At 40.7% G+C, this 19,153-nt stretch overlaps 1 protein-coding gene across 9 annotated transcripts in view; it reads left to right on the top strand.

Annotated features, from left to right (window-relative positions):
- ZNF827 (zinc finger protein 827) overlaps positions 1–19,153 on the top strand; it is a 182,946-nt gene that overhangs the window by 56,523 nt on the left and 107,270 nt on the right. For all 9 annotated transcript variants that reach the window (XR_010112043.1, XM_055111878.2, XM_014344757.4 and 6 more), the window contains exon 5: positions 14,088–14,321. Coding sequence is in view for 8 of the 9 variants with exons in the window: in XM_055111878.2 (XP_054967853.2) it covers positions 14,088–14,321 (234 nt within the window). In the remaining variant the exon portion in view is untranslated. The remainder of the gene's footprint in view (positions 1–14,087; positions 14,322–19,153) is intronic.

The raw sequence follows: 19,153 nt of genomic DNA, 5'->3' as shown, positions 1-19,153 counted from the left end.
ACTCATTACGCTTTTAAGAGTATGATTTTAAATTTTAAAGGAGATGTAGGGGGTGGGGAAAGGTCGGTGGAGAATTGGTTCTGTATTTCAGTGAAGATGGCAGTCCCCACGATGATTTCCAAATGCCATGTCAGCTCTTTGGAGATTGACAATACCCTTTTAAATGGAGAATAATTGGTCACCACCTTCCTTTAAATGGAATGTGAGTCGCATTTCACTAAATGTCATTGCCAGGTGAAGTAGAGGTTCAGCTCCACTCTGAAGTCCCTTTGCTCAGGGACACTTCAGTCAGGTCTTTTGGAATGTCCCCCTTACCACAGATCTTTGCTCCTCAGGAGTGGGAGACATTAGTTGGAAGAAATGAGGAAAGGTAGGGGATGGAAAATGAGATGTCCCAGAAATGAACCAAGTAGGCAAAGAGCGGGGAATATAACAGTGAAGTACACCAACTGGCAATGAGAGTGAGGGGGCCCTATGCTGGAATTGGCCAAGTTTCTGACTCTGGCTCTAAAGAACACTGGCTTCTCTGCTCCTCATCACCTCTCTCCCCCGACTTCTCCCTCCTCTATTCCAATCTAGGGGAAAATGTGATTTTTAGAGACTTTGAGTTTTATATTTAAAAATTTTTGAACATGTGGGGAAAATACATGTTTTCATGTATTCCATGTTTGCTGTTCTGATCCTTTAGGATTTCACCTCCAGGGGAACTCTAGTTTTTCCTTGATTGTCTTCCCTGCCACCGTGATAGCAAAGGGGGCTCCTTTTATGGGCCCTTATAGTGCAATCCCCAGGGAAGGAATGCAAATGACATATTCACATCACATAGCTTAGAAAGAGGGACATCTCCTTACCTAACAGACAGGGGCAATCTGAGTAGGGGTGAATGACTCTGAATAAGGTGTTACTCCCTTTACCCCATGACTCCAGGGATGTTTTAAAATCTAGAGGAAGTTGAGCGGGAACAGGGAAGGTTTGGTCTTTGGATAAAACACTTGTGTATGATGCATGGCTCCTGCTGGGCTCAGCTCTGAGTGCTCACATTACGCTGTAATTAGCTCTAGACCCAATCTCAGGGAGCATAAGATAAGGCTGCTTAGAGCCAGCACTGCAAGCAGCAGACACGAGGGGAGAAGCCAGTTGATAGGTTGGGGGGAAGAATTGCGCATCAAAGCCTTATATTGTGATCTGTGTTTTCAGTTAGCTATTGATGGGGAGTTGTTTATGGTTTGGTAGTCAGAATATTTACTGACTGATAATTGGCATAAGAAAACAGATAACAAATGCACACAGTATTTATGCAAAAGGCCCATGTGGCTATTTTATGGTGGCTTACTGGAGGTCCTGAAACCTGACTTGTATGCACTGTTACCTAGCAACCTGTTATAAAGTCACTGGGGAGTGAGATGCATCCTTAATTTTTTTGTGTGTGCATATTTGGATGTAAATGTAAACTTGGTGACTGTGGCACTGCAGCTCAGGAGAGGAGAAGATATGTTAAAAGGAAAGGAATACATTTTCTGGAGCGATTTTTTTTTTTTTTTAATTTTACTTACCCTCTGGTTGGTCTGGCCATACGTTTGATAGCTGCTCTCACTGTGATGCCCTACCTGGCTGTGTCTGTGGATATGATTTAGGGACAAAAAGGCCAAATCCCAGGGAGCTGCGGCTGAGTTTCTAGCTCTTCCCATCATCAAATGTAGTGAAGTAGTGGCTAGTCTCGGGCCTTGTCCCTTGGCGTTATAACGGCGCCATTGTTCTTGCACTGAATTTTTTCGCTGAGCTCTGTCCGTGCACCTGCTGGTACTGTAGGGTGCAGCTGTTTGTGGGCACTGAGTCTGTGAATCTTTGTGCCAGCCAGATCACTGTCTGCAAAACTGGAGCACAGTGACAAATTCAAGCGTGCAGACACCTACTTGTTTCCAAAAGAGAGAAAACACTTGATGCTTTCTTGCCTGGTTATTAAGGGGAGTCTTTCTTGCTCCTTCAACTAAAACTAAGCATAAAGATGATTGAATGGAACCGAGTGGGATTAAAAGTCAGTGGATAGAATACTGTTTTAAATGGACTCTCAATACCCCCCACCCCCATTCCTGTTAGAAGTTTCTTAACTTGCATGATTGTGAAATAAAATCCCTTCTCCAAACTATCAGCTATTCTTCTGACTGAGCCCACACTTAACACTGCTTGGTCCTTCAAAAATAATGCTGCTTGCAAAACGGAGGCTTCCAGGCCCGGCATCGCAGTTGATTCAGGGAATAGTATGGGCAGCTTTCAGGGCTGACAGAAAAATGAATTTTGTAGATTTCACCCACGGTTTAGACTGAGGCAGACCTGAGAGGACTCCAGGCCTGTATGTTCCAGCAGCTCTTTCCTGGAAGCCAGAAAGCATATGCAAATCATTGCATGTCAGGGCAGGTGAGCCAGTGGTCACGTGGCTAGGGTGTTCAGGGAAAAGGTGTTCACCCGACTGCGGAGAGCTAAGTTCCTGCTGATTCTGTGCCTTGTCGCCCATAGCCAGCAGCAGTTCTTAACCTTGGCTGCACATTAGCCTTGCCTGGGGAGTTTTTCACAAAATGCCAGGGCCCAGAAATTATGATTCACTGGGATAGGCCCTAGACATTGGTATTTTCTTTAATATCCTCAAATGATTTTAATGTGCAGAATGATTTTAGTGTGCAGCCAGGGCTGAGGACCACTGATGTGGAATATAAACTTGTTACATGGTACAGTATTTTTTGGTACAGCTATGGTTTTCATCAGTGCAGTTTTGTTCCTGTGGTCTCCAGCCGAGACCATGAAACGGGGCATGGTGGTATGAGATAGGCCTGTGGCTTTCACTATAGGTCAAGGTTGACATGAAGGAGTGGCCTGGGTGAGTTGTGTTCATGGAGCCCCAGGTGTTTCCTTGTAGGGCCTCCTGACAGGGGAGTTTCTCCAGTTAAAAAGTCTCAAGATTCAGTGCAGAGCATAAAGGAACTGGGAGGGTCGTCATTATTAGAAGCCTGATTAAAAGTTGCCTGCAGCAACAGCCTTACATCATTTCTTTTTCCGAAAACTACCCTTTTCAAGATATAAAATTTAATTCTAACTCTCCAAATTATAACCAAGCAGTTGACAGAAACTTGGCACTTCACTTGTTGGCTGGGAATATCTTTTTGTCCCTGGTTTTCCAAAATAAAAGATATGTCATTTCAACTATTTTTAATTTGGAAGCCAGCAAAAATTGTTGTGCTGTCTCCCACATCATATTAATTTCGTAAAATTGAGACCAAAATAATTTTAACTAGGAGAGATGGACTTCTTTAAAGCACTAACTTACTTTTAGCCTCACAGAGACAGTTTATGAACAAATGGATATAAGCTAAACTGTTTCTGACTCATTAGTAGCTCATCCGTTAAACAGCAAAGGTGTTCACATATAAACGTAGGGTGTAGGTTAATGTGTTTGTGTCATATACTGTAGTTTTCCATTGGCCTTTGTTCTACAACTTCCATCTATTTCACCTGATTTTAAGCCTCTGCATTTACAATACAGTTTTTGTATAAATGGCAGCTCCCAATCTTGCTTTACCTTTGTTTGTGCTGCTGGAGAAGGAGGGATGGGAGATGCCCATTGAACTAAGTCATCCTCATTGCCCAGTGGCTCTGATTGCCTTTCTGTAAAGGCAATCATCTCAACAAATGAGCCTTCTTCCAAGTAAATGCCATCCTTGTGTTATTCACACCCTACGACGGCAGTGCCAACAGCCAGGGGGCTCTCCCACTCCCCACGCCTGGGCATGCCTTCTCCAGTCAGGTGATTTTTGACAGCCTCCCTTTGCATTTTTAGTTTAGCCCTTCCTTTTAACCCTGCCTTGCTTTTCTGGTGATGGGCACTCACTGATCATGTGACTAAAATTCCTCATGTGAGCAGCTGCATTTAGGGGCCTTATATGTGTAAGCGGCTTGAATGCCCTTTTGAAATTCTTGACTTTATTGAACTTGGTGATTCATATGAGAGGAAGAGTGTGACTCTTTCTTATTTTTCAGTGACTTGCCACTCATGAGACAAGCACTGACCTGAGTTAAGAAAGGAGCAGGTAGGACTATAAGTAAGTGGGACCTGGAGGATTATAAGTAAGTGGGGCCTGGAGGATTATAAGTAAGTAGGGCCTGGAGGATTATACGTAAGTGGGGCCTGGATTGCTTACACACACAGTTGCTGAAACTTGCATGGACAGAGTTCTTACGCTAGTTATTCATTGCTTATTATTTTTACTTTGTTTAATACTTACTAACTCCTTTGAGCCTTGTGGCAATGCCATAGTAGGTGGTATAAGTATTCCCATTTTACAGATGAGGAAACTGAGAAATGGAGAGGTTAGGAGTCTTGCCGAGGTTAGCACAATGAATAGGTGGTAGAACTGAGATTCTTTTTTTTAGACGGAGTCTGGCTCTGTCGCCCAGGCTGAAGTCAGTGATGCGATCTCGGCTCACTGAAACATCCGCCTCCCGAGTTCAAGCTATTCTCCTGCCTCAGCCTCCCAAGTAGCTGGGACTAAAGGTGCCTGCCACCATGACCAGCTAATTTTTATATTTTTAGTAGAGATGGGGTTTCACCATATTGGCCAGGCTGGTCTCGAACTCCTGACCTCGTGATCTGGCTGCCTCGGCCTCCCAAAGTGCTGGGATTACAGATGTGAGGAACTGGGATCACAGGCATGAGGAACTGGGATTCTAATCCAGGCAGTGTGGTTCCAGGATTCTCTTCCCCAGGCTGTCTCTACCCCCAAATTACAGAAAGAAGCAGCAAAACAGGAACTTGGCTCTGTTCTCTGCCCTTCTTGTGCATTGTGGAATTAGCCAGAATTTCAGCATGTTCTGGATGTTGTTATGTCAGACAACTTTAGAATTTGTGTTAATAGTTTTAGACATCTCAGGAATTATTTAGTACAAATAGAGCAGTAAGAGTAGGGCCAACTGATATTTCTGTAGAGCTTCACAGCATACCATATATTTCTAAATACATCATTTCATAACAAGCATGTAGATGAGAAAACCAAGACTTGGGGTAAATAACTATAAAAGAGTCATGACTGGAATCCAGACCTTTCTTTCCTGACTCTGCTAGATAGAGTGTACCTAGTTCCAGAATTGCCATCAGAGTGATTTTTTATCTTGATAGACCCCTGGGAAATTTTACCAAAGCCTATTGTATCTGTAAAAACAAAGGGAAGTGTCATTCTCCTTGAAGTCCGTTCTTTTTACTACTGTTGTTATTATTGTTGTTGCTTCTACTATTATTATTTTAAGAGCTATAATTAATCAAATGTGCTTACAGTGAGCTGGGCACTGTGCCAGCCACATCATGTAATTTCTCATTTAACCTTCACCACAGCCCTATAGGGTCTGTAATAGTAAACCTATGTTATAGATAAGGAGGCCGAGACTTAAAGGTTTCGGCTGCAAGGGACAGAGCAAGGATTCAGCTCTGGGTAACCACAGAAGGTTGGCTCTTGACTACTTAATTAGCTATTACCTATTTTTTTTTTCTCAGTTGAGCAAACTGTCTTTTGACCTCCGTCTGCTTCACTGTTTATTTTCCTTGGCTTCAAACCATGGCATCATTTCGAATGCATGCACTTTCAGTCACTAATCTAGTTAAATTTTTTATGTCTTCAAAATTGTACTGAAATTTTCATCTACACTCCATCCCTTCATGTGCAGCCTGCTCCTCATGCCTAGAAGTTGCCCCTCCAGCTCCCTCCCTGATGCCTTTTCCTCCCCAGCACTGCCCCCACCCATCCACCCAGCATTTCTGATGGACTTTTCTTCCAGTACCTCTTGCATCAGATCATGCTCCTGTCTGGCTAGCTCTTTTCCTTCCTTCCTCCTTTCCTTCCTTCCGCCCTTCCTCCCTTCCTCTCTCTCCCTTCCTCCCTTCCTCTCTCTCCCTTCCTTCTTTTCTCTCTCTCCCTTTCCTTTCCTTTCCTGTCCTGTCCTGTCCTGTCTTGTCTTTTTTTTCTTTCGAGATGAGGTCTTACTCTGTCACCCAGGCTGGTCTCGAACTCCTGACCTCAGGTGATCCTCCCACCTCAGCCTCCCAATTAGCTGGGTTTACAGGCACAGGCCACCATGCTCAGCCCTAGCTCCTTTCTGCTGAGTAACTATCTCTCCACTTCTCTTAAGAAAACTGTTAACAGTCTTCACCAGCTCATGAACATACCCCTCCCATTTCCATTTTTCTACCTTTACTCATGTTGTTCCTGGGGTCTGATAATTGGAACCATGGAATTGCATGTATATTTTCCTCCTCTTGGGAGGAGCTACAAAGTCACACTGTAAAGAGGTGGGCCTTTGGAGGGGGGAATCGTAGCCATTTCATGGTCTGCCACAGTCCAGAGTTCTTCAGACTCTCTGGGTGATCCACAATGACAAAAATCATTTACAAACTGATCTGTAAACAAGAATGTCAGCATATTAATTTAAAATGACAAGTATAGCAGTCAAGAGGAGATGTCATTTGGGGCAGGTGGATCCTGACTTTCCTGAAAAAGGTTGGAAATATATTATCCAATCTTCAGGTTTTCTTTCTTCTAGTCTCCAGGCAAACCACTCCATTGCTGCTCATACTTTCATTCTTTGGCCGTGTTAATAGTGGGAATTTAAAATACAGCCTTCTTTCACATTTACTTAGGGCTTGATTGGTTTTCCAGGACCTGTCCTTCCTGCTTTTGACGAGGGAGATATCCTGTCTGTTAAGTGGATTACTGCAGATGGCAACTTTTGCCCTTTGTGGGTTGGTTTTAGTAGTTTAGTTTTTGCAGGAAAACTTTATATATTTTAAAATTCTTGAGGCACTGCTCACTTTTTGTTACCTTTGACCCCTCTGCAGAGGCTGTTTTTCCCCTTTGGCCATAGCTATCATAGGGATCTTTACAGTCTTACTTTGGGTACATAGACACTGAAGGGTGGCCAAGGATTAGCTCAGGTGGGGATTAATGAGAAATATGAGATGGCTAAAATTTCACTAAACACTAATTATAAAATGATTTAAGGGAAATTAAAGAGCAAGATTTAAAAATATTTAGCAAATGTTCTAAACATACCATTTGAATATAATACGCTTAACATTTAAAAGTCATATTTAACTGTTATTAATTATTATTTAATTAAATCTTGGCTTTTCTTACGATTTCAGAAGGCAGTTTCTTACCCAAAGCACATCATAGTGCTGAAAAATCCCAGATCCCCAACCTGTTCATACATACATACATACACACTGCTAACAAGGGAACTTGGTTGGATAGAACCGCACCGGCTTGTGATCTGGAGAGTTAAGCTCTGATTCTGGTTCTATCATTAATGAGCTGTGTGATTTTCAAAAGATTGTATAATCCTCTGAGCCTATGTGTTCTTATTGTAAAGTAAGGGAGTGGAAAACAGTAATGGCTTTCATTTTGTTTCAAAAGTTCACATTTATTACATTTACATATTTAAAAAGCCAAGCAATTAGGGGGAAAAAAAGTTGCTATTTGGTGAGCACAAAATGTGACACTCCAGTGCTATGAGGGAGTACAGTCTATAGCAATGTGATCATCTAGTATATTTCTAAATTTATTTTGCTGATCTCAGTTTGAAAAAATACAAGTACGGTTTCACATAGTGGCAAATGGGAACAGATTTTTAACAACTTGTCTTGTAATTTCAGGATCTCCTCAATTAAAGAAGAGTATAAGCTTTTGCTTCAAAGTTGACAACATTTGGCAACTGCCCTCATTCCTTATAATAAATGGAAGATAAGCAGTATCCAAAACTCACAATATGCCCTAAAGCCATCTGTAATTCTGTGTCAACTACTTGGTTATTACTCAGTTAACTGTTATTTGGGAAATGTATTTAATCTCTCTAGGTCTGAGATCTCTCATCTGCAAAATGGGGATAATACTAGTGCCTACCTCAAAGGGTGGCTGTGAGAATTAGATAAATTAATACAGGTAAATACTTGGTGTGTTACCCAGCTCATGTTATGTGCTCAATAAATGATAGATCTAGCTCTATCCATATATATCTACATATGTCTATTTGTCTGTCTATTAGCTATGGTCAAAAGCTGCACCAAGCAGACACACTTGATACACTTGAATCTACCCTTGCATTTAATTTAAGGCAGGTATGCCCAGGGGACAGCTGGCAATGTCTAGAGAAATTGTTTTTTTCACAACTGGGAAGTACTCCTGGCTACTAGTGCGTAGAGATGCCAAGGATGCTGTTAAACATCCTACAATGTGCAAGACAGTCCCCCACCCCCAACTGCTCCCAGCAGATTATCCAGTGCAGAATATCAGTGGAGTGGAGGTTGAGAAACACTAATTTAAAGTATGTATGTAGGCTCTAGTAGGACTATAATTATATATGAACACAGATGCATAGGCCTGAATTCTTTGAAAACTCAGTGCAAAGGCAGCCACTTCATTATTGATGACATTACTACAACTGCAGCTCTCCTATGAGAGGGGGAGAAACTGCATTACAAGGGCTACTACACAAAACTGAATCAACTTGGCAACATATTAGTGGTCTCCAGTATGTTGATGTTTTATATATAATGCAGTGGATGATGCACGCTTTGAACTTAAATTTTAAATTAATTAATTTTACAATAATTTTTTAAAAACTTAAATTCAAAACAAACATTTGTTGGAACCCCTGAAGCATATCCTAGGGTTCCTTGGAACACTGTTTGAAAACCATTGCTCTGTAGTCCCTTCCAGGCTCAAGAGTCTTTGGCCTTGGTTTAGGGTGAGATCGTAAATAAAATTCTCAGTGGGTTGCTTTTTCACAGAGCAGTTCAGCATTTATAAAATTGCCATACGTTGAACTGAAAGAGAGTTCTGTCTTATTAAGCTCAAGAAAAGGTGTCATTTTCCTTCACCAGAGGGAACCAATAGAAGTATTTATTTTGCAGTTGATTCCTTCCCTTCATCCTCCTAGTCAAATCTTCACAGGATTTCTTCCTACCAGAAAATGTCCCTTTTCTTCAGACAAAACCCACCCTTCGCTTTCTCATGAACAATGCTTAATTCACCCACATCACTTATTTTCCAAAGCCATGGTTCACCTGCTGAGGATAGTGTCCCTTTTAAAGGTACCTGGGTGTCTTGGAGAGAAAGGAAGGGGTTTGGACGCATTTCCAGTGAGAAACTCTGAGCCAAGTGTCTCTGTGAATTAGATCTGTGATTTGGGGCATCAGTTTCTTAACCTTTTTAGGACCTTAGTTTCCTCACCTGTAAAATGAAGATAGTAATAACATCTGTCTCCTGTGATTGATGGAAGGTTTGATCCCTATGTAATTACTCAAGAGCTAGTTGTATACGTTGTTAAAACAAATGATGGTCTTTAGAAGGAAGTTATATAGTATTTTCCCTAGTAATAGGGAAGTTATATAGTATTTTCCCAATTACTATATAACTACAAAATATTGTAAAATATATAGTATTTTCTAGTTATACAGTAATTTCCTAGAATTGGAAGACTGGAATCATCTTATCCCAGCAGCTTTCCCATTCCTTTCCCACATTTGCCTTTATCTTGAATTCTTCATAAATCCTCAAAAAAGCTGATTTGTTTCCTTTAAATGTTGGTCCACCTCCATCAAGTACATAAACTGAGAGGTATGTGTAATTGATCAGCAGCGTGGCCCAGGTCCTACGATGCTGGGAACAAACAGCGAGAGAGGGGGCCTCTTGATTACCAAGGGCTTTCTCATCACATCAAAAGTGCAGTTATCCAGAAACTTTCAAATAAATAAACAGAAGTCAAGGCAGGTGTTGTGAAAGTCCTTGACAAGTTGAGTTCCGCACCTGCACAAATCTTTCTGTGTTAGTAGTAGGAATAAAGTGAAGACTATGTCATGAGTCATAAATGGTTGCTTTTCTCTTAGCAATTTCCCCAAAGAAAAAGAAAACATCTTGAATTCCACCTCTCACTGCACATGTGGGTTTTTTTGTAAAGTGGGATAATTTAAAAGATAGTAATTATTAAGTCATATTAATTTTAAAATATAGGCTTTATGTACTGTTCTCAATGTAAATATTTTTGGTCATTGAAAAAAGCAGGTTAGCCTACATATTTCTATTTTTATGTCTTCTATTGAGACCCAAATGTTTGGGAAATTAAAACTTGGGCAAATGAGTGATTTCCACATGCTCTTCTGATATGTCATTAGCTATATTTACATTTCCTCAGAAAATAACATTTTCTGTTATTCTCTGTATTGTCAGAATGAAAACCAGGTATGTAGTGCCTTGCAAATGTATAATCCAGCAATATACAGCTTGCCTATTGCCTTTTAAAGTGTCTTTTTGAAGTTCTATTAAATCCAGGTTGTGCTAGCAATGCTAAATATCTTTACTTTTTTCCCCCTAAGTCTCTTATAGCATATACTCTGACTAATGCTTCTAGAAACCACTTACATGTGCAGGAAGCATCTGCTTAACGATCTCTAGAAGTTGGGATTTGCTTCTGGGGCCTCAATAGTTTTTTTTTTTTTTTTTTCATCTCTTTCTTAGCTTCATCTTAGAATTTTAAAGTGTTTTTAAATAAAAGATGCAGCAATGAAGCATTTTAAAAATACTTAACCATTCACTTTAAATTGTTCTTCCTCAAAGAATCAAAGACACAGACTTAATAAACACCCTATTTAATTACTCTGTCGTGATGAACTAGGGTGCCCTTGGAAAAGACTTTATAAAGGGTTCTGGGAGAATGGTGTTGGGAGAGAGCAAGCTTTAGAAGGGTGACCAGCAAAATCCCCCAAGAAGTAGGGGAAAGGTGCAAAGGGGAGAAATGTGCTAGATAAACCAAGTCCTCTTAGGAGCAACCTTCCTGGTAGACGTTGGAAGTACATATTTGAGGATTGCTCTGTAGACCATTATTGCTCCCTTTGATTCAGATTCATATGGCATTGTCCCCAAAGGGCTAGATTTTAAGCACTTTCCTTGAGATTTTTCTGGACTCCTCCTTTAGTAATGCTCTAGTTCAAGTGATGATTAGATATTTCAGTAATGCTGTGGTCTAGGTAGAAAGGCCTTTAACTTTACTCCAAAGGTCTTATCTCCCATCTAATTATTAAATCCAGGGAAAGCACTTCTGATTGCTTTTGGTGGGATATTTTGGAGGTCTTAGTTCTTGTTAACTTCAGATAATATTGGAACGCCATTGGATGCCACTAATTTGGAGCAACACATTTTACTCATTCAACAAATATGTATTGATCACTAACTATGTACCAGGCACTATTCAGGGCACTTGAGACACATCAGTGTTAAAACAAAAATTGTTGGGCCAGGCGTGTTGGCTCACGCCTATAATCCCAGCACTTTGGGAGGCCGAAGCGGGTGGATCACGAGGTCAGGAAGCCGAGACCATCCTGGCTAACATGGTAAAACCCCATCTCTACTAAAAATACAAAAAATTAGCTGGGCGTGGTGGCGGGCGCCTGTAGTCCTAGCTACTTGAGAGGCTGAGGCAGGAGAATTGCTTGAACCCAGGAGGCAGAGGTTGTGGTGAGCCGAGATTGTGCCACTGCACTCCAGCCTGGGTGACAAAGCATCTCAAACAAAAAAAAAAAAAAGAAAAGAAAAAAAAATTGTTGCCTTCACGAAGCCTACCTTGTTTTTTTTGTTTGTTTTTGTTTTTTGTTTTTTGAGACAGAATCTCGCTCCGTCACCCAGGCTGGTGTGCAGTGGCATGATCTTGGCTCACCACAACCTCTGCCGCCTGGGTTCAAGCGATTCTCCTACCTCAGTCTCCCGAGTAGCTGGGATTACAGGTGCATGCCACCACGTCTGGCTTATTTGTATTTTTAGTAGAGATGGGGTTTCACCATGTTGGCCAGGCTGGTCTCAAACTCCTGACCTCAAGTGGTCTGCCTGCTTCAGCCTCCCAAAGTGCTGGGATTACAAGCATGAGCCACCGCACCCAGCCATAAATTGTTAACATAATAAATTTTAAAAACCATATAGCATGTGATTAGTCTGTTAAACTAAATACTGCATAACAAAATGCCACAGACTGGATGACTTAAATAACAGATTTATTTCTCTGTTCTGGAGGCTGGAAGCCTAATATCAAGGTGTCAGCAGGTTTGGTTTCTCCTGAGGCCTCTCTCCTTGTCTTGCAGACGGCCGCCTTCTCACTGTGTCCTCGTGCAGACTTTCCTCTGTGTGCGTGCATCCCTGGTGTCTCTCTCTCTCTCTCTCTTCTTATTCTTCTGGTTCTTTAATGGAACCAGTCACAATGCATTAGGGCTCCACTCTTATGACCTCATTTAACCTTAATTACCTCCTTCGAGGTCCTACCTCCAGGTATATTCTACACTGGCAGGTTAGGGCTTCAACATATGAAGGGACACAATTGAGTCCATAACAGTAGGTTATTAGGTAATAAGTATTTGGAGGGAAAAATGAAAGTTAGATCAGGGTAAGAGAGGTTAAGAGGACTGTGAAGGTGGTGATTACAGTTTTGAACAGGATGGTCAGAGTAGACCTCACTGAGCAGGTAGTATTTGAGCCGATTGGAAGGTCAAGTATTTTCAAGTTTTGTTACAATACAGAGACCAGAAGTGGAGGTGGTGCGGTGGAGGCAGGTAAGGGACACAGCAGGGGAAGCCCATGGACTTAGGTTCTGGTCCCAGCTCTGCATCTTTCTGGTAGTGAAACTTCCAGATAGTTGTTTGGGCTTCTGGGGTTCAGTTTCCAAATATGCTGGTCTGTGTGAACTTGTGATTCCAGAATGCATATTCTTACAGGGGTATGAGATGGAAAACAGACTTTGTGCTTGAGTATTGGCTTGGAGTAGGTGGTAGGCAAGGGGTGATAGATGTTTGCTTTGGGGATTTATTTTTATCTTTTTGTCTGTTAAGATGGAATGGACTTAAGGCTCATTCTAATAAGTGTTTCTAAGAATCCTGTATTAGGATGAGATCCTCTTTCTCAAAAGATGGACACAATCAATGTAATCAATCCTAAGTTCCTACCTCATGGACTCTTAAAGGGAGTGAGATGCCTGTGAAAGTGAAGAGTAGTAGGAACAGGGTGCTTGTCTCTTCCTTTGTGGTCTTTCCTGGGTAGTATGTAGCCCAGTAGGGAAGGCCTGGTACAGTGTGGCTGAGCCACAGAATCCATCCCATAATAGGCCAGTTAGCTCTATCCTGACCACACACTCCACAGCAACCAACCATGCTAAAAATGGGAAAAGGACATTAGTGGAAAAACTGGTGAAATCTGAATAAAATCTAGAGTTTAGCTCATAGTAATGTGAATTTCTTAGTTCTGACAAATGTACCATGGTTATGTAAGATGCTAACATTAGGGAATTCTGGGTGAAGGATATATGGGAACTCTTGGAACCATCTTTGCAACTTCTCTGTAAATCTAAAATTATTCCGAAATAAAAACTGTTCTTTAAAAAAAAAAAAAGGCCATTTTGGACTCAGTGATGACTTGGGCTACAGACATGGATTTATCACCATAATCAGAAGAACAGTGCTAAGTAAATGCCCCACTGTTTATGGATCAGTAGTGTCGTCTTATAATGAGGCAAGAGTGGTCTATCTCTAGTCTGAGCTTTTCTGTTTGGCAAATTCTCCATCCTCACCTTACCATTGCACCCCAGGTTTTTGCTTTGGGTACTGCCTCTGACTCATGTTTGTATTCAATATCTTATGGCAGAATAATTGCCTGAAAGCATTATTTCATAATAGGATTAGGTGGGGAGAGTGCTAATAAGTCAGGGAGGCAGTGGCATACACAGGAAACAAGACGTCTAGGGAAACCAAAGAGAAAATGCCCAGAAACTTTGTAGAGGTAGCACTTCTTAAAATATTATAGGTTCAAAAGATTCAGAAGCCCACACTCCTCAGAGTTGTAGGCCCATGGAGTGTATGGTGTGGTTCTGCCCAGGGCCCAGCCTGTTCTGATGAGGTTGTGATCCCTCCGGTTGTTAGCACAGTGTGATTGTGCATTCCATACTTCGTGAAGTACCAGGGCAGCTAAGGAGGGGAGTGGCCTTTTATGTATATATAATCCCTTTTTTTCTTTTGACAGCTGCAAATCAGAAGGAGCCCATGAATCTTAATTTTAAAGTGAAAGAGGAGCCTAAGGAAGGGGAGTCCCTAAGCACGACTTTGCCTCGGTCCAGCTATGTGTTCAGCCCGGAATCTGAAGTGTCAGCCCCAGGCGTCTCTGAGGATGCACTAAAGCCCCAGGAAGGGAAGGGAAGTGTGCTAAGGCGGGATGTGTCAGTCAAAGCAGCCTCTGAACTTCTCATGAAACTCTCAGGTACTTGATTTATTCTAAAATATTCACATTCTGATAGTTTCACTTGCAGGCCAACTGGACTGCTTCCTGCACGGGTTATAATTAACCCAATGGCAGCAATATCGCATTATTGCTGTGAATTCAAAGAACGATCAGATTACTTGGCTTAAATTCCTGTGTGGTGTGTGAGTTTGTTTGTGTATATTAGCTGTGTACCTATCTTATTAAATACAACCTTTTCCTGACTATCACTGCAAATTGTTGGAAACCACTGCTGCTTTCTAAGGTGATATAGGCCATAATTTTAAATGGGTTGTAATGGTGTTCAAAGGTCTTCTGCTAATTGATCAAAATATCTATTCTTTCCTAATAGAGGACCTGGCATTTTGTGTGTATTTATACTACACTCTTTAAGCACCATTACAAATATTTTTCTTAACTTCATAAGCATTTGAGATGGCACTTGAAGTAATTACCAATAGAGTGGCAATAAGAGATTTTATGGATAGAGAATTTTATAATGGAATATTACAATAATTAATCTGTTCTTAGGATTAATGAATCATTCTTTACTAGCATCTAAATGTAATCTCAGCGTATTAAATGTAGGGAAAATAGCTTATAATTTGAAATTCATATAGTCTGGATTTTCTTCCACGTCATCTCCTATCTGCCCTGTCCTCTCTGAAACAGGTAAAAACATAATGTCTTTTCAATTCAAAGATAGGACTTTCAGAACATGGAAAAAAAAGGTAATATCAATAATAATACTTGTCGAGTCATATCCCATCCTTAGTTCATTACCTCTTAAGCAGAATTTTTAGAAACGATATTTAAAATGCTAATATGAATCAAAAGCTGTTTTTAGTTTGGAACTTGCTGTGCTTGGAGAATGAAAGCAAGAAATGCATTAGAGAGACTCCTTTAAGACCTGTAATTTCATCAGCAGTTCTGACTGTGTTTCTGGTTGACTAGTGGGTTGGAAAGTAAGAAATTAACAGTGATTTACTTAGTCGTTATATCAGAACAGTTGAAATTCCTGTACTTACCAGTTGGTGGGGTTAAAAATTCTTTTCTTTGATGTTAATTCAAAGCACATTGGAAGTTCAAGGTAACATGATTTGTTATAAATAAAGCATAATGCAATCATTACATTCTTATCATAGCTCCGTCTTCCTAAACTTTGCAGAGATAGTGCAGTACCTCCTATGCAGATGAGAGGTCTAGTAAGATTGTACTATTTGCTATTATAAAAGCTGAATATTTTTATAAAGGATGTTCAAGTGAACACATTTTTTGTATATTTGAACTCTCCTTCCTGTGTTAAATGATGCAGAGTAATCCATTTGTTGTTTTCTGATAAATTCAAAGAGGTCACACAGCTCTGATTCTTCCCCCATAGCATACACTTTCACATTCCAGTGACTTGAAGTCTTAACCAACAGTGACCCCTGTCTCCCTCCTTATGGTCAGATTCCAGTATATAATATTTCTAGTTCAGAGTTTGCTGTGCAGCAGGTGTTGTAAGCAGAAGAGACTCGGGTAGCACCAAAAGATAATATGCAAAAAATGAGATTTCAAGAGTGATGTTCTTTAAGGAAAAATATTTTATCTTAATCCTTTTGCATGATGAGATTTGAGACACAAGTGTGGAATCATTTTGTAGATAATAATGATATCCCCCAAACAGAATATGTCTAACAGCCATGAACAGTGAAAGATATTTGTGGACAGCAGTGGTCCTTCTAAATGTATATGTTGCCTTTGGTTGAGCACATGTGCTATGGGGTTCAGCAATAGTTGAATGGATGACGTCCTGTTTCCAAAGGGCATCTGCCCCTGCTTCGTGATGTGGAAATGAAAACTTGTTTGAAGACTGACAACAATTATTTTTGCCCTGAAAAAAAAATCCTCAAATCCTCAGCATTCTGTGTGCAAAAGACTTAGGTCAAAGAGATATGCATCACAGTCCTGACCCTTAGATGCGGTGGTCTAGTCAGAAGTAATCCAGGGCAGTGGAATCCATTCATGTGATTTGCACTTGGAACTTAGTACTGCCATACTCTAGTGGCCATGGTCAGGTAAACTGGGAAGAAGTTTTTTAGTCATAACAATAGGCATGTGACTTAAAAGCAAATATCATTTCATTCCTAAGCCACAAGGTAAAGAAGACTCACCCTTAATTAGGTTTAAAGTGGATATTAGAGTTTCTAATCACTGATAGAACAGTGCTCTTGCAAGAATGAAGATGTTAGGAAAAAACTTTGTGTGTTCTTTCCTCAAATTGTAATTTTAACAATTTCACAGTTCATGCCCTGAAAGACATCCAAGTAAAGGACTTGTGTCTTCAGATACCCTTTGCCATGATCACTTCTGTTGCTCTATAGACAAGAGTAATAATTCATTTCCCAAAACGTCTGTGTAGTTGGTCAGGGCTACACCACCAGTTTGCCTTGGCTGATACCCCCAAAGCTTTGTTGTAGCTGTTCTTGTGAACAGGAGTTCCTATTGCTTCCTGCCTTGCTTGTTTTCATTTGTAGTCTTCCCATATGCTTGGGAAAATCTTTTTGGTCAGGAAGAGTTGGGTGAGGATACTTAGTTATGCAAGAATGAGGCATACTTTTCCTTGTTTTAGTTTTGACCCAAGGAGTAGCTAAGATGTGGAATAAAAGGAATTTTCTTCCCTGTTACTTATTTCCTTGAGGTTAGAAGTGGTGACCTATAGTTTAGACCCTTTCAGTCTTCTCATTGAATGAATAAGAAGAAACTAGTCCACAATTTTGGCTGCTTCATTTTCAATTTTAAATTAATTTATGTTAACTCCTTAAGGATGAAGACTTGGCACCTGGCCCAGTCACATATCATGTGGAACTTTTCTATGTGGAGAAACCTCTGTAGGTATATTGTTTTCCAAATTGACATTTGTGTTTTATGGGAAAAACGCAGATGAGCTAGAGTAGGCTCAATTTTTCATTAAGTGTGCATTGGGGAAAATCTGAGCTTTCTTCCTTCCTGTGGTTCGAGTTCTATTTCCAGTTGTTAATTGGGAAGTTGAATGTCTGACAGCTGGGCCAAGTAAATTGATTGCCATAAAGAAAGCAACACACTCTGAGGAAAGCACTGGAAGTCTGCGACTACTTGTTGTTATGTGACACAAGGCAGCCAAAATAATCAGACTTTTTTGCTAAGCATATGGTTGCCAAAGATAATTCCCAGAAGTCTTCATTCAAGGAGGCCGAAATCTCAGTGTTCAATATAGAGGATATAACATTAGATAGTGTAAGAGATTCAGAGTACCTTTAAACTCTGGTTTTGCAATGTCTGGTCACCTTGCAAACTTATGGGATAGCTGTGTTATCACGGATATGATGTAATGCTGAAAGTGACACAAAATTTTGTCTGTTTTGTCTCTGTTTTGCTTTAAGAGAAGTAGCTAGATGCAAAGTGATGAAGATAAATGCCCTCTTCTTTCTTTGGGGAGTTACATGTTTCCATGGGAATGCATATATAAAATGTATCATGCATGGTTGGGTGAGCCTAGAAGTAGTAGATAAGAATGCCATTTAAAAATATGAATTCCACACACAAAAAGTACATAGCTGGAAAGCTGGAGTTATGCAGAAACATTAATGAAAAATTAAACGTTTACATTTCTCTAACATGGTAAATAAAACTTCATATTAGACCTTAATTTTAAACAAGTTTATTGGTTTTAAAAATTTCTGTGCTCACCCAGTGGATTTATATTCATTTCTGGTTTATATTCATTTATTCCTGCCTAGTCCTGGAGAACCATATAAATTACAATTGCTTCTTGTATAGGAATTCAACCAGGCCCTAGATTTGACATAACATAGTGATGGGCTTAGGGTATCACCTAAATGAGATGGAGCTTCAGCTAGGAGATATTTAGAAACAGGTAAACTTGAGTAGGATGACATTTTAAGGTGAATTTAATCTCTGCGGTGAACTGAAGTGGAGAAGAAAAGAACTCACGTTATTAGCAGCTGTAATTAGGGCCCCTTTGGTTATAAATAACAGAAACCCTTTTCAGATAGTTTTGGCAGGATAGAAGAATTTAGTAGAAGATGCAGGTTTGGGATTGGCTTATGGATCCCAAGGGCAGAGATGCAGTGGGGCCTTGGTTTTCCACTGCAGCCAGAGGCTGGAGGCCCATATGGAACCCAGGAACCACCCCCTTCCTCACGTCATTTCTGCTTCTCTCTGGACCGACAGATGGACTTCTTCTGTTACCCAGTCCACATGATGGAAAGGGGGAATTGCCAGCAGCTTCTGAGTTTATGTTTTGCTCAAAAGAATAGCCAGACAGAAATGTCTTTATCCCAGTCCTAAATCCCAACTGAGTGTCTTGGCTTTAACTGGGACCCAAGAGTGGAAACTTCTCTATTTAGAAATGAGGGCATGTTGGGCAGATGTGGCTGCTGCCGTTAGCCATGTGGGATTGCTGGGAGGGAGAGCAGGAGGGTGAGGTGCGAAACAGGAAGATAGAACAATACATGCGAACCACAAAAGGTCCAGGAATAATTATGGTGGTTGCTGTCATTTCAGTATTGAGTGGAAATGTGTTCGGTGCTGTTTATCTTTCCTTCTTGAAAGGGTCTGAGAGAAAAACCTCTCTAATTTGCTAAGGCAGTGCTTCTCAAAGTGTGGTCCCTAGACCAGCAGAATCATCATGAAATTTGTGGGGATAAGGAAGAGTTAGAGATGCAAATTCTTGAGCCCTACCCTGGACCTAGTTGAAACTCTGGGGGTGGGAGTCCTGCTGTCTGTGTTTTCACAAGCCCTCCTAGCGATTCTGACAGCTAAGGTTTGAGAAGCACTGTGCTGAGGAA

The sequence above is a fragment of the Pan paniscus genome, chromosome 3 (assembly GCF_029289425.2).
Source record: "Pan paniscus chromosome 3, NHGRI_mPanPan1-v2.0_pri, whole genome shotgun sequence".
Taxonomy (NCBI): Eukaryota; Metazoa; Chordata; class Mammalia; order Primates; family Hominidae; genus Pan; species Pan paniscus.
The sequence above is the reverse complement of the archived record's forward strand: the minus strand, read 5'-3'. Positions and strand labels throughout refer to the sequence as shown.